Below are 12,687 nucleotides of genomic sequence, written 5' to 3'. Positions count from 1 at the left end.
CGCCCTTCTGCGGGCCATTTCGACCACCAGAAGACCTCCCCGCCGATCCTCTGGTCTGCATGGGTTCGGGGAAGGCCACTGCCTGCAGATACTTCCAGGTGCCGAGTCAATGATACATTCCCCTGAGGAGTTTACCGATAGTTGTCATTCACACCATCGTCTACACCGATCACTCAAGGTAAAGTTTTTTTCTTGCCCTTCGGGCTGATCCTGCCAGGATTGTGGGGAATTTCGAGCGCCACCACCACCACCTTTAGGTCAAACAGCTGCCGGAGGTGGCCACACCGCAATTTTTCCATTCTAGAGAAGGGTTGGCCGGCGACCGAGAATTCCATGGGGGGACACGACACCGTTCTGCGAGGCGCAGGCACGGGTTTCTTGCATACTGCACCCTGCTCGCACCCAGGGCAGGGAGACAACCAGCCCTCAAAGGATAAAAATGGAACGGGTAGACGCGACTGGAAATCGCTCATAGTGGAGGCCAACACACACCGGCGCGAAACATGGGAAACTCGAAACAATTGCGCGTTGGCTTCGCGCTTCGCCGTTTTTGGGTGTCTGCTGGCGCCGTCCAGGATTGATGGTCCTTATGTACGTTCGATTAAGAATTAACACAGCTCATTAAGACCACTCCTAGGGGACTGCCCATGCGACGAGCCGAGAATGTAATCCCAGTTTGTACCTTACGAGAGATACTCGCAGTCATAATGTCAACCTATTCGTGAATCGCCTATCCTGCGCCCAGGTGTACTTGCCGGTTATTTCCTAGTTACTTGACCGTGACCCACTTAGAGTAGCAGGGCACAAGTACCTCGAAGTGCCAGCGCTGGGCTCGAGGCCCATCGGGTGCTGCCGTAAGCACGCAGCCTCGCTTTCCCCAGAACCGCATTTTCAGTTCCTTTCCCACTTCACCTTCATCTTCCCTTTCCACCGTTAGGGGCTTGAACATTCTTTTCAAGGTGAGTGACTCGTTGATCTCGATCGTGCTGGCCCTATTTCTGGGCTACCGTGCGCTATTTTTGTGTCCACCAACCAACCCCCGGTCGTTGTGCCCTAACACCGCCCCGAACTGGCCAAAATTTTAAAAATCTGAGCCCGCCCACTTCCCCCCCCCCCTCTCTCCTCCGACCCTCTCAACCGTCCATTTTTTTCTCTCATATTTATCTGGGACCCCCTTCTTCTCGGAACCAGGGTCACTAACTTGTCTTCCAACAGCATACATTCGCTCAATTGTTAGCGAAACCCCCGAAAAAAAGTTTCAGATCGTGCCTTTGGGCCCAGAACCAAAGGCAACCCCCGCGTCATCACGGCTCCTGTAGCCTCCCTTCTGCTTCTTAGCCAAATTGTCTCCACTCGACGTCCCCGCGACACTCTTAACAACATTCCACCTCCTACTGTTCACCTCTGAGAGCTCGTCCGGTGCGCCTTTTTTCCACCAGTTGACGCCCTCTCAGATTATTCCCTCAACCTTTGAGCTGCCGCATAGGACTTCTCTGCAGGTTCTTCCTCTTAAGGAGGAAGGGTCGAGGAGGCTTGGTCCAGTCAACTACGGTTGCGACAATTTTCGTCCTCCCTAATACGCAGTCGCGCACCACGTCTGTTTTATAACTTTTCTTTTTTACTTTTTTTTATTTTTTTAAAAAAAAGATCCATTCGTGCTGAGTCGCAGCTGCACGGTTATGGCACCGACTGCGTGTGTATCGCCTGCTGAATTATGCAATCTCAAGAACGACCTAAATAGTCGTGACCATTCTGGTCTCATCAGCGATCATGGCGGGGACGATTTGTTGCAATCTGGGTTGACTGCCAAGGAACTGGTGATGGCAGTGTTGAAGAAGCGGGCCGCTGAGGTGGATACCGATCGTTGTGGTGCAGGTGAGGAGGATCCATTCTATGTGGCGGATATGGGAGAGGTTTACCGCCAGCACATGCGCTGGAAGATGAATTTGGGTCGTGTGAAGCCCTTCTATGGTAAGGCTTTGCCCCTCTTACACGTCATGCACTACCTACGCCAAGTCATTCGTTAACAATCCGTCTAGCTGTCAAGTGTAACCCAGACCCTGAGGTCCTTCGTCTCATGGCCCAGCTTGGCAATGGTTTCGACTGCGCTTCCAAGTCGGAGATTGATCTGGCCCTTCAGACAGGCATTGATCCCAGCCGGATCATTTATGCGCAACCCTGCAAGACCAAGTCCTACCTGCGCTACGCTAGGGAGGTCGGCGTCAAGCAGATGACCTTTGACAACGCCGATGAGCTCTACAAGATCAAGGCGACTTTCCCGGATGCCGAGCTGTACCTTCGCATCCTGACTGATGATTCCACCAGTCTTTGTCGCCTGAGCATGAAGTTTGGTGCTTCGTTGGACGTGGCCCAGCAGCTTCTCGAGTTGGCCCGTCAGCTCGAGCTCAAGGTTGTTGGCGTCAGCTTCCACGTTGGTTCCGGCGCTGAAGACCCCCGAGCCTTCCTTAAGGCAGTCCAGGATGCCCGCCTTGTGTTCGACCAAGCTTCCGAGATTGGTCATGAGATGCACACTCTTGATGTCGGTGGTGGCTTCTGCCAGGACACATTCGAGAAATTCTCCGCCATCCTGAGTGATGCTCTGGAAACCTACTTTCCGCCGCATATCCGCATCATCGCCGAACCCGGCCGCTACTATGTTGCGAATGCCTTCACTCTGGCCGCCAACGTCATCGCGCGGCGCGATGTTCCAGACCCGCTGGACCCTTCACGGGATGCGTATATGCTCTACCTGAACGACGGTGTGTATGGTAATTTTTCCAACATCATCTTCGACCACCAGCATCCTGTTGCCAAGGTCCTTCTTTCTGCCGCCGACAACTCTCAGCCTGGTTCTCCGAATTCTGCGACTTCGGAGAACTTTGCTTACTCGATTTGGGGTCCCACCTGTGATGGCATTGATGTCATTACTGAGCGCATCGACCTTCCTGGTTTGCTGAACACCGGTGACTGGCTGTATTTCGAGGAGATGGGTGCCTACACGAAGTGCAGTGCCACTCGCTTTAATGGGTTCTCGGACAACCACGAGATCATCTATATTTCGAGCGAGCCTGGTGCTTCAGCCCTGCTCGACTACTAGTCTTGTAGCGTGTGGCCTCTCTGAGCCTTATTTACTATCGTTTGTCATTTTCTTCCGTTATTGATCTTGTGCTCTTACTTTTGGAAATACTCGTGGTTCCGTGCACCTCTTTGTCCGGGGTCACCTAATAGTATAGTGGTTGCTTATTCTGTTGCATTTACACTTTTTCTTTGTTGTTGTGTCTGTTCTAGAGAATCGATAGAATAGATTCTTTGCTTGCGTTGCGTATATTTTTTTTGGCATCTTTCAATTTTCTCTTGAGGGCTCACCTCTCTACTGTAGTCTCTGTCGTGAAGGCCCATCTTCCACTTGTATTTCTGCCTGTTCTATGCATTTCACTATTCATATTGCGTAGTACTCAATCATGTATCTCTATCATATCTATGTTCTCTAACCGATCAAATCTTGCGGCAAACATCATCACGATCATAGCTCGATCAAAAGATCGTTTATAAAATCCCGAATGCGATCGGAGCCCGCTCCGTCGCCCCGAGTCCGGCTTCCTTTAAACCAGACGCTGAACAGTCAACTCCGCCTCCTCTCCTTCCGTGACCTGCACGAAGCTACCTGTCTCCAGCTTCTTCCTCCATTTTGCGGATTCATATCGCGCCAGAATGAGCGTCAGGCGCGCGACAACTGACTCATCCGCCGACTCTGCAACCACGGTGGACGGCGTGCACGTCCACCGGCCAAAGGCCCAGTTGAGAATATAGTGCCGGACCTCGCCTGCCTCGCCCTTGACCCGCGACTCTAGATCCTCCGAGGTTTCTGCGGGAGGTGTCTGAGCCGAGCAGCGAATGATACCCTTGATGCGATACACCTCCTCCCGCGGCGCGCTCGCAAGCAGCCGCTCTAGTGCGGCCACATCGACGGTCTTCCCCGACGCAACTCCCTTCAGCGCAACCGACAAGACCTCAACCTCCGACTGGTGCTCGTGAGCATGCGCATGGTCCCGATCGCGCCCATCCTCGACAACTCCGTCCTGCTTCGCGAACAGCGCGCCATCAATGCCCAGCAGCACATCCTTGTCGACCACACCCCGCCGCGACTTAACCCACGGCGTCTCGACCTCCAAATCGCCGACCCGGTCCAGGCACATGTCAAATCGCCGCTCATCGACCAACTCCCACTTGTTAAAGATGATTAGGTCCGTGTACTTTGCCTGCAGCTTCGCCGTATACGATGTATCCTCATACCCCTCCCAATTCTCGACGTCGATCACGCTGATCACCCCATCCAGCTCGAATCCGCCATCGCCCTCGCGCGCCAGTCGATTCACCTCCATTGCCAGCGTCGCTGGGAACGCGCTCCCACTGGTCTCGATCACGATACGGTCGGGCTGCACTTCGCGCCGGAGTTGTTCCAGCGCGTCACCGAGCTGGCCGACCAGGTTGCAGCAGATGCAGCCGTTGAGTAGCTCGCGCACGCCGGAGATCGAGTTTGTCGCGGCAAGTTGCGAGTCGACGGCGACGTCGCCGAATTCATTTTTAAGCAGGGCGAGGCGGTAGGTTGGCGGGAGTTGGGGGAGGAGGTTGAGGAGGAGGGTCGTTTTGCCGGAGCCGAGAAAGCCAGTAACGATTGTCACAGGAATAGGCGCCATGGTAGAGAGTGGCGAGACTGTGTAGGGAGGAGAACTTCTAGCGATGTTTTCGAACGAGCGTGGTATAGAGTATGGTATTCTGATATTTGGGTACTGGGGTCGGGGCTTGGGGGTTGTTGAAGAGGACAAAGTTTTGATGTCGCGGGGTTTGCGCTTTCGATGCGGCGAGAGGTTTGGCGCCGGTGGGGCTTGGGTTTTTCTGGCTCGGGGCTTGACGACTCGACGCCTCGACGCTGGTGCAGGAAGAGAAGGACTGGGGGATGATGCTAACTCGGGATGTGACTTGAATTTCTTGGATGTGTTATAGTCTCCAGGGAATTGTACGACCACTTCCAATTCGAATTCAAAGTCGCAATGCCCCGCTCTTCATATACTTGCGACACAATAGGAGTCTACAATCTCATCGAAGTATAGAACGCAGCCGCCATGAAATCCAACCATTATTATTCTCATTAGTATCGGGAATTTACTCGTTGAATATTTGCCACACTCAATACTTTTCTCAAATCGCTCTGGCTCGCGCCACAATAGGCACCGAATGGTCAATTCGGGTGTTGCCAAGCTGACGGGTCCATCAACGCCAACCTTCACTCCGAGCCAGTCATACTCCATGCACTTCGCAAGTATATCGCAGTTCCGAGCACAAACGACCCATGTGTCGAGTTAGCGGATCTTTCTCCGGTGACTGACTTCTATCCGCATCTTTCTCTTCCACGTTACACGCCTCGAATGTCTTGCCCACCCTGGGTGTCCGATGGGTCCGGCGACGTCATTGCGAGGCACGGATCAGCGATGGAGAGGCTCCCTGCACCCACCGTAGCCAAGTTTCATCGTTAGCAAAGTGCACCATGATCTCAGCCGAGATTATGAGAACCCCTGCTGCCTGCACGAATACTTGCGTCTGTTCTCCACCATTAATCGATGTCATACCCCTGCCGGCCCGCGTGGTCGCGGAATATGAGCAGTCTTCTCAGCCCTACGTGAAGTTCAGCCCTATGGTTCTCGATCGCCTCTCAATCACACCTATTGAACAATTTCTCCCCCGTGCACGCCTCGAGATAATTACCATCGTTACGCGATGAGGGAATCTGCTGACACTGTCACATCAACTGTCTCGAAGAACTTGAATTCTAAACCAGACCCAACCCATCACGACGCCAACGCTTCTGGTGGCATTCTCGCAGGGGCAAAACAACAACTCGACTACATTACCAACGGCGCCTCTATCACACAAATCAAAAACAAAATCACCACCATGGCTGGAGAGACGGCAAGCAACATAAAAGAGAACGTTTTCGATGGTGTCGTCCCCGCCGCGGGGGAGACTTTGCAGGGTGCTCAAGCCCGGGTCCAAAGCCTAGCAGATACAGTGAATGGAAGCCACAACGACCAGGCAAACCAAGGTAAGTGGGAGACATATGAGAATACAACGTCAAATAATGGCTCAAGCTGACCGGCTTTATTGAAATAGAATCGAATTCCCCGCATCCGGAGCATGAAATGATCGATCAAATGGACGAGGAGGAGATCTGTGATTTCTTAAGAGAGAGACATAGAAGTACGGCGCCTCCGCGACCAACGATTAAATAAGGCCTATTCATACTACTTTTTTTTCCCTCCGATAGATGGCTAGCCTGGTGCAATTCCAATTGTGACATATGCAAATGTTGGAACTGTCTCGAGTTGGAGGATGATGGCACGCAGAAGATTGCAATCAACCATGACAGACTTGATATGAGAATCGATAGAATGCCTGATATTCGAATATAGAGCGGAGATTAACCTATTGCCCACAATGCACCTCTTACAAAACTGCTTTAAATCCGGGATCCTGGCTCCGATCAAGCCCAAGGAAGTTGGCCACCACGCCTAGATGATCCACACCCCAAAATCCTTCTGTTTCGCCAGCCGCGTTTGTGCATTGAAACCATGGGAGACCAAATGCGCCTTGTTTGAAAGTCTCGTCGGTATTTGACAAAAGGAGTGCCTTGACTTCCGGGTGGCTCACCTGTTATCTTGGTCAACACCGGCCACTCTCAGAGGTTCACCTGGATTGAGCCCATTTCACTTACCGCCGACAGTACGTCTTGAGTTACTTGCTTGCCTAGAATGCTCTCCAGAATAGGTGCAAATGTCTCGGGCTCACCAATTTTAAAATTCTCATTCACCCAGAATGAGTGGTATAGCGCATCGATGACCGCGGGCAGCTTTGCAGGCGACTTTTGCGAGACAGCGCAGAGGGCCCGCTGAACGGTCAAAGTACGTGGTGGAAAGCCCTGCGGGTACGAATCGCTCATGGGGACGGCGAAAAACTTTGCCCATCGTAATCTTTCTTGCGCCACCCATTTGTTCTTGTCTAGAGATACCTGTCAGCGGGGAGGCGTCATGATAACATGAGTGCACAAGGTATTAGATCGTTGTATGCTCACTTTTGATTTCGATAGGCGGTGTATTGCTACACGAATTCATCAACCCGCCGAGGAGGATAGGAACATAGGTCACCTCACATTTTGCAAAGGTGGGCGAGTTCTGGGGGAAAGGGCTCGTTAGCGGTCTCGGGACTCGATCTCGTTAGTAGATCCAGCTTGGCGGACTTGCCTTCAATACATGAAATGCAATGTACGCGAATGGGCTAACAATGTCTATATAGAGAGTGATCTTCGGGAGAGCCATGGTGGATTTGATATCGCTTTTATGGGGGCGAGCTAAGGAATACTTCAGTTGGAGACTGTTCGTTAGATTCCCAGGCTTGAGTTGATAGACTTGATAAGCGGACACTGTGCATTTAAGCTCCCATTCCCCGCAATCAGCACCGCGGCTGGAGACGGCATGTATTACTCAGCGCAATGAGATTCAACTTCCAGCCGAGGCTTGTTTCCGGCTTGGATGTAGTTCAAACGATCAATCCAGTTCCGGAGAGGCCTTGTAATGTATAGTTCTATATTTCAACATCATGGCTGATCCATCTGGCGATTCACCTGGCAGTTCTGTATTACACAAAATGTTAGTTTAGTCGATGGATTTTCAAGGTCGGGATGCAAGTAGTTGACAAAAACTTGGACGAATGAAGTAAATATGAGAACTATCATGGTTGTCTCTGTATAATTGAGCTTTCCAGGCCTATGAGACTTGAGAGACCTCACTGTAAATGCACCTGCCTTTTTTACTTACCATGCAAAGACTGCTCCCTCCCGGGTTTTCTCTCTCTCCTTCTCTCTCAACTTTACTTTACACATCTAAACTTTTCATGTCCTCTGCCTGCTTCTTTCTCAAATCTTATTTCCTTCCCATACGCATTTTCTCTCCTCTCAGCATACCTTATTCTCCAGTGTACCATGCCATCTCTCCCCGGAGGATCATCGTATCCCATCGCTGAGCGCAACAGTATGGCTGCTCTGTCATACCTTAGTCCTACTTCTGGGGTGTTACTTTGTACAGAGGATTTGAGCGACGAAGAACGATCCAATTTTTCATACACTCCAGACTCGATTTCGCAAAAACGGCGCCATGGCGAGTACTTCCACAGACCCCCGGTTTGGTTTCCTCGTTCTTTACCTGACGAGTCGTCTTCCGTGGTATCCAACTCCGACGGCAGCGACCTCGACGAAAGATCCACGACGGTTTATCGACATTCTCCATCTTTTCACGAGGAGGAGGTCAGTTCATGGAGGAAAAAGAAGGAATATCCTGGTCGTTTTGATTTCTCCCTTGGTGGTCCCTGGAGCATGCATACATCTGACCTGTCACTGAAAGACGGGGACACAGCAATCTCAACAATCACATCGTCCTCTGATCAAGGTCTTGGAACTATCGGGACAAAGTCTGTTTCATGGGTGAGCCTTTGTTGGTCTTAAAGTCTTTTATTGCATCCCTCTCTCTGACTATGCCACAGTCTGTAGATACCGATACCTTCCATGACAGCAATAGTCAACACGTCCGAGCTACTTCCGACGTTCGGGGTAGGAATTTCAATCAGAGCTCAACGGAAGATGAGACCTCAAACTCCAACCACCAAGCTGTGCTTCGCCAACCTGCAGCAAAGTTGTGTAATCGTCTGGTGTCATATCGAGATATTCGATGCAAGGATACCGACAGTTGGGCAATAGAAGAAGGATCAGTCGTTATCGGAATCGATCCATCTCTGGTCCGTATCCGACAAGACAATCGAGATGCAGATGAACTCCGTCTGAGGTTGGGGAATTTCTATGTCATCGGTCGCATGTTCTCAGACATGTGGGCTTGGTGCTTTGAGATTGCCGTTGATCTTCCTGGGAATTACCAGATGCGTGCCAATGAAGGCATTCAAGTTGGATTCGTACCACTTTGCGCCGTAACTCTTGCGGCCAACTTCAGCTCTTTTTTGCAGAGGTGCCAACGCAATAGAAACCGATCTTATTCTGGTTCTTTGTACCCTGGAAATGGTCTGGTCGTCGAACCACCTCAGCGAGACTGGAGTACTGTTGCAAGCCGAGAGCTGTCGAGGGTGGAACGTCTCAACCTACCATCTGCAGTACAATTCCCGAAGGCTGTGAAAATGATTTATGAAACTTTTACATCTCTGGATAATCCTGGGACTGAATATGTGCCTTGGGATTCGAGTGTCCAGATTTTACTCTCCCAACTCAGCAACGATGCCAACAGACAATCCCGAACGAAGAGAAGAAACAGTTGGCTCGGTCCAAAGACACTTTTGACTCCCTTCTTTGGTTCTCCAAAGCAATTCCCGTCTCATAACCAAGAACCATCTACTGCAAGTAGTCTAACCCACCACTTGGGAACCTCAGACTCCGAATTGAACCCCCCCTCCGACAAGGAGGTAGCATCTGTCTCGCAGAAGACACCACAACGAGAGAACAGTTCGCGTTCCCTCAGCTACAGTCTGAAGCGCTTGATCAGCAAGTCTAGCGGGAAAACACATCGGGAGTGAGCTCAGTATTTGACGAGAAGAACAGTGGATGGAAGGCAACAGTGACATTTCGTATTTTCTATCCGAATGTCTGTTGCCTCTCCAAAACTTGGATGGATCTTGATATTCTTACAATCAGTGTTTAATACTTAATCCAATACATTTTCGATTCCAACATAACTGCCCGAGAACTTGATCCATTGCATCAATGTGTCCTCATTATGACTAACCGCGAATTCGCCTCCAGCGGTGCCACAATATCCATATAAATGCAAAATAATCTTTTAATTTTCTTTCCTCCCTACCTAGTCAACGACATCCCTAGACTACTTGAATTGCAAACAAGTATCAAAATAAAAAATGACTTCCCGATCAACTAGCCCTTTTCGCTCTGCTGAGAACCTCGCCCGCATCCTCAACCTCGAATCCGAGAGTGACGACCAACAACCGCACCAGAAACCGGATCATTCGCAGGTTACCCGCCGGGGTGCGCCCGCACGCCATTCCCGTCGACAGCGCTCGGAATATCGTTCTTGGAACCGTGCGAATGACGTATCCAGCACGGGGGAAACGGGGTCCAGGTACCGCTCGACATCGAGGCATTGAGAATCGATAGATATCACGCCCAGTGTGTCAAGGAATAAATAGTCAAATTGTCTTCCTCAGAGAGGCATTTATGTCCATATTCAGTGCCTCAGTACCACGCTGTATTCAAAACTGCCATTCCGAAAGACATAGACTTTCCTTGTCGATGTCCAGAAATAGCCATCGCTAAAAGCGAAGTGTTTCAGCCAGATTCAACCATTCGAATAGAGTTGTATGATTTAAACAGAGTTCAACCTTCCAGAACACGGTTGTTGACAAAATATCATCACATATGTATCGAAGGTGCCAAACGATTGGCCAAAAAGAGAAGACGCGAGCTCAGCGTCGCTAATGGCATTTGTCCTCCCAACGTTAAAGGACGGCCTTTCATAGCGCTAAAATGTATAGTAGAAACCTCCGAGTATGGGCTATATCCAGGGCATGCTTCTTCGAAATGCTCAACAAAGATCATGGAGGATGCCAATTTAGGAGTATTTTGTCAAAAATGCACAACCCAAACAATTAGCGTAGATATACTGATGAAAGAGCTCCTCAAAAAGAAGCATACAACCACACAGCAGCAAGTTCATCCTAGCGAGATCAGTCCCATTGCAACCAGACCCGAACTTTTGAAGAAAGTTGCGTCGACTACGCTGTCAATGTCCAGCGGCAAGTGCCGGCTTAGAAGCACATACTGCTTTGAGCTGAGGGCTTTCACATTGATCTATTTCAACAATGAAATTTGAAAGATGTGATCATGTCCAATTGTTTTAGCGTCAAAGTACTTGTTAAGATATTGAATTCTACCCTCTAAAGGCCTATTAGGCTGTTATGCGTGAATGATATCTATGTGCTCGGTCACTCGTATGGTTTCTATAACCTGTTCGAGGTTGCATTTGGGGAACCGACCCCCCCGGCTATTCTTCAAAAGCTCGTAAAACCGCAAGGCCTGCAACCGAAAAGGATGCTACCCGGTTGTGACCTAGCAGGATCATCAGTATCGGGAATGCACATTCACAAAAGAGCACACATTGAACAAATTTAACATACCACCATATTGCACACGCTCCCATCTCACTTTTTTCACAACGGTGGTTCCGTCGCTTCCAGTGATACGGTTTTCCCAGACTTTGATTTCACTAGGGCGACCAGGCTGGGAGTTCTCGTATATGAGTTTTCCAGGGGTGTCTTCCTGAATTTCCCCGATGGCAGCGGCCCACACACGGCGCCCTTCATACCAAGGGATCTCCACGTCATTTTTGGCGTGTACAATTGTTAAATCAAGATCCTTTTGCGAATATGTCAGCCCCGAGGCATCAGGGATGGAAGAAGTGACACCAGTCAAACGAGCCACTCTGGCTGCGGTATCCCAGTAGTCCACAATATGGCTCATGACCCATTTCTGGAATCGAGGATATCCGACTAGCGGCGATAGCATGGGAGGAGTAAGACCCTTGAGACTATAGGATTCAATGACATGAGGAACATTGCTGAAGGATGCAAGCAGAATCACACCAGCAAATGGCTCCGCGTTTTTGATGGCCGGTTGAATGGCGTTCGGATCCGGTGATCCAAATGCAAAACGCTCCGCCACTGCTGCCGTGACCGCCGTGCCCAGACTCTGGCCCATGAGAACAATTCGGGATGGAGGGATATGCAATGGCTCTGCAGTCAGGAAGTTGAGGAGTGAAACGCCATCTGTGATGACACCCTCCTCTGTAGGGCTGCCAGTGGAGACGCCGAAGCCACGATAGTCGATTGCAAAGACATGAACTGGGTTTGATGGGGTCGACAGGCTGAGTAATGCATTATAGTTAGATGGGCGCTGAGCCGAGCCAAGATGAGCAGCATTGCCATGAACTAATTTGAAATGTTAGCTCCGTCGTAGAGGTTCCGGTCAGATAGCAGGATTTCCTACAGCTGACGACAACTCGAGCAGTTGGATCATGAGCTAAAAGCTTGAAAGCCAGGGTTTGTGAATAATGTTCAGCAGGACCCGATGGGGGATCCTTCATGAGCTCCTCCTCATGTTCTCGGCAAAGATGTAGAGGCAGCAGATGCCAGCCATAGAGTGTTTCATTATCCGGCGTGACCAGATGGAATGGCTGCACCTGTGTTTCTAGGCCAATCAATAAGTTTTCAATTTTACTTCCTTATGCCACTTACTCAAAAATCCAAATTGCTCCACTTGGTCCAAGTCTTGCCAATAACTAGGGTTGACTTTGTTGGCGTAAAGGAAACTGTATATTGGGTCAGCTTATCCACATCCCATCAGCTCAAGACGGGAAAATGCATACAAACGTTGAACTTCGGGGAAGGTCAAGGCGCATATGAATAGAACATAGACCAGCCCACCAGCTGCAAGTGACCAGTAGGCCTTCCTGAATATAGACTTCAATTCCACCATCCTGTTGGACGTTGCAGGATGTCAACATGGAAGCCGGTGAATCGCGGAGAAGGCGGCGAGCAGCTGATAAGCGGATAAGCGGACAATCCCAT

The 12,687-nt window shown here is 50.3% G+C and overlaps 7 protein-coding genes across 7 annotated transcripts; 3 read left to right on the top strand and 4 right to left on the bottom strand.

The window, feature by feature from the left end:
• Positions 1 to 769: 769 nt before the first annotated feature.
• Positions 770 to 949, bottom strand: N7462_008510 (uncharacterized protein; the record flags this gene model as incomplete). The annotated part of the gene is made up of 1 exon (XM_057080225.1): positions 770 to 949. The coding sequence occupies one exon, from the start codon at positions 947 to 949 to the stop codon at positions 770 to 772; it is 180 nt and encodes a 59-aa protein (XP_056930553.1).
• A 721-nt stretch (positions 950 to 1,670) lies between these two features.
• Positions 1,671 to 3,097, top strand: N7462_008509 (type III PLP-dependent enzyme; the record flags this gene model as incomplete). The annotated part of the gene is made up of 2 exons (XM_057080224.1): positions 1,671 to 1,971; positions 2,040 to 3,097. Coding segments are annotated over 2 exons (1,359 nt in total), but the record flags the coding sequence as incomplete, so codon positions are not given.
• Positions 3,098 to 3,602: 505 nt separating this feature from the next.
• On the bottom strand, positions 3,603 to 4,697 carry N7462_008508 (GTP-binding protein; the record flags this gene model as incomplete). The annotated part of the gene is made up of 1 exon (XM_057080223.1): positions 3,603 to 4,697. The coding sequence occupies one exon, from the start codon at positions 4,695 to 4,697 to the stop codon at positions 3,603 to 3,605; it is 1,095 nt and encodes a 364-aa protein (XP_056930551.1).
• A 1,078-nt stretch (positions 4,698 to 5,775) lies between these two features.
• N7462_008507 (uncharacterized protein) lies at positions 5,776 to 6,287 on the top strand (the record flags this gene model as incomplete). The annotated part of the gene is made up of 2 exons (XM_057080222.1): positions 5,776 to 6,100; positions 6,169 to 6,287. The coding sequence occupies 2 exons, from the start codon at positions 5,776 to 5,778 to the stop codon at positions 6,285 to 6,287; spliced, it is 444 nt and encodes a 147-aa protein (XP_056930550.1).
• A 214-nt stretch (positions 6,288 to 6,501) lies between these two features.
• N7462_008506 (putative 2-hydroxychromene-2-carboxylate isomerase) lies at positions 6,502 to 7,370 on the bottom strand (the record flags this gene model as incomplete). The annotated part of the gene is made up of 4 exons (XM_057080221.1): positions 6,502 to 6,705; positions 6,770 to 7,053; positions 7,127 to 7,226; positions 7,305 to 7,370. 4 exons carry the CDS (start codon positions 7,368 to 7,370, stop codon positions 6,502 to 6,504), a joined length of 654 nt encoding a protein of 217 aa, XP_056930549.1.
• A 1,210-nt stretch (positions 7,371 to 8,580) lies between these two features.
• Positions 8,581 to 9,624, top strand: N7462_008505 (uncharacterized protein; the record flags this gene model as incomplete). The annotated part of the gene is made up of 1 exon (XM_057080220.1): positions 8,581 to 9,624. The coding sequence occupies one exon, from the start codon at positions 8,581 to 8,583 to the stop codon at positions 9,622 to 9,624; it is 1,044 nt and encodes a 347-aa protein (XP_056930548.1).
• Positions 9,625 to 11,105: 1,481 nt separating this feature from the next.
• Positions 11,106 to 12,595, bottom strand: N7462_008504 (alpha/beta hydrolase; the record flags this gene model as incomplete). The annotated part of the gene is made up of 5 exons (XM_057080219.1): positions 11,106 to 11,170; positions 11,239 to 12,048; positions 12,107 to 12,307; positions 12,355 to 12,428; positions 12,486 to 12,595. 5 exons carry the CDS (start codon positions 12,593 to 12,595, stop codon positions 11,106 to 11,108), a joined length of 1,260 nt encoding a protein of 419 aa, XP_056930547.1.
• Between the last annotated feature and the right edge of the window lie 92 nt (positions 12,596 to 12,687).

Source organism: Penicillium macrosclerotiorum (genome assembly GCF_028827735.1).
Source record: "Penicillium macrosclerotiorum strain IBT 26536 chromosome Unknown utg000008l_segment0_segment0, whole genome shotgun sequence".
NCBI classification, from domain to species: Eukaryota; Fungi; Ascomycota; class Eurotiomycetes; order Eurotiales; family Aspergillaceae; genus Penicillium; species Penicillium macrosclerotiorum.
Note: the sequence above shows the minus strand (reverse complement) of the source record. Positions and strands in the feature narration are given on the sequence as shown.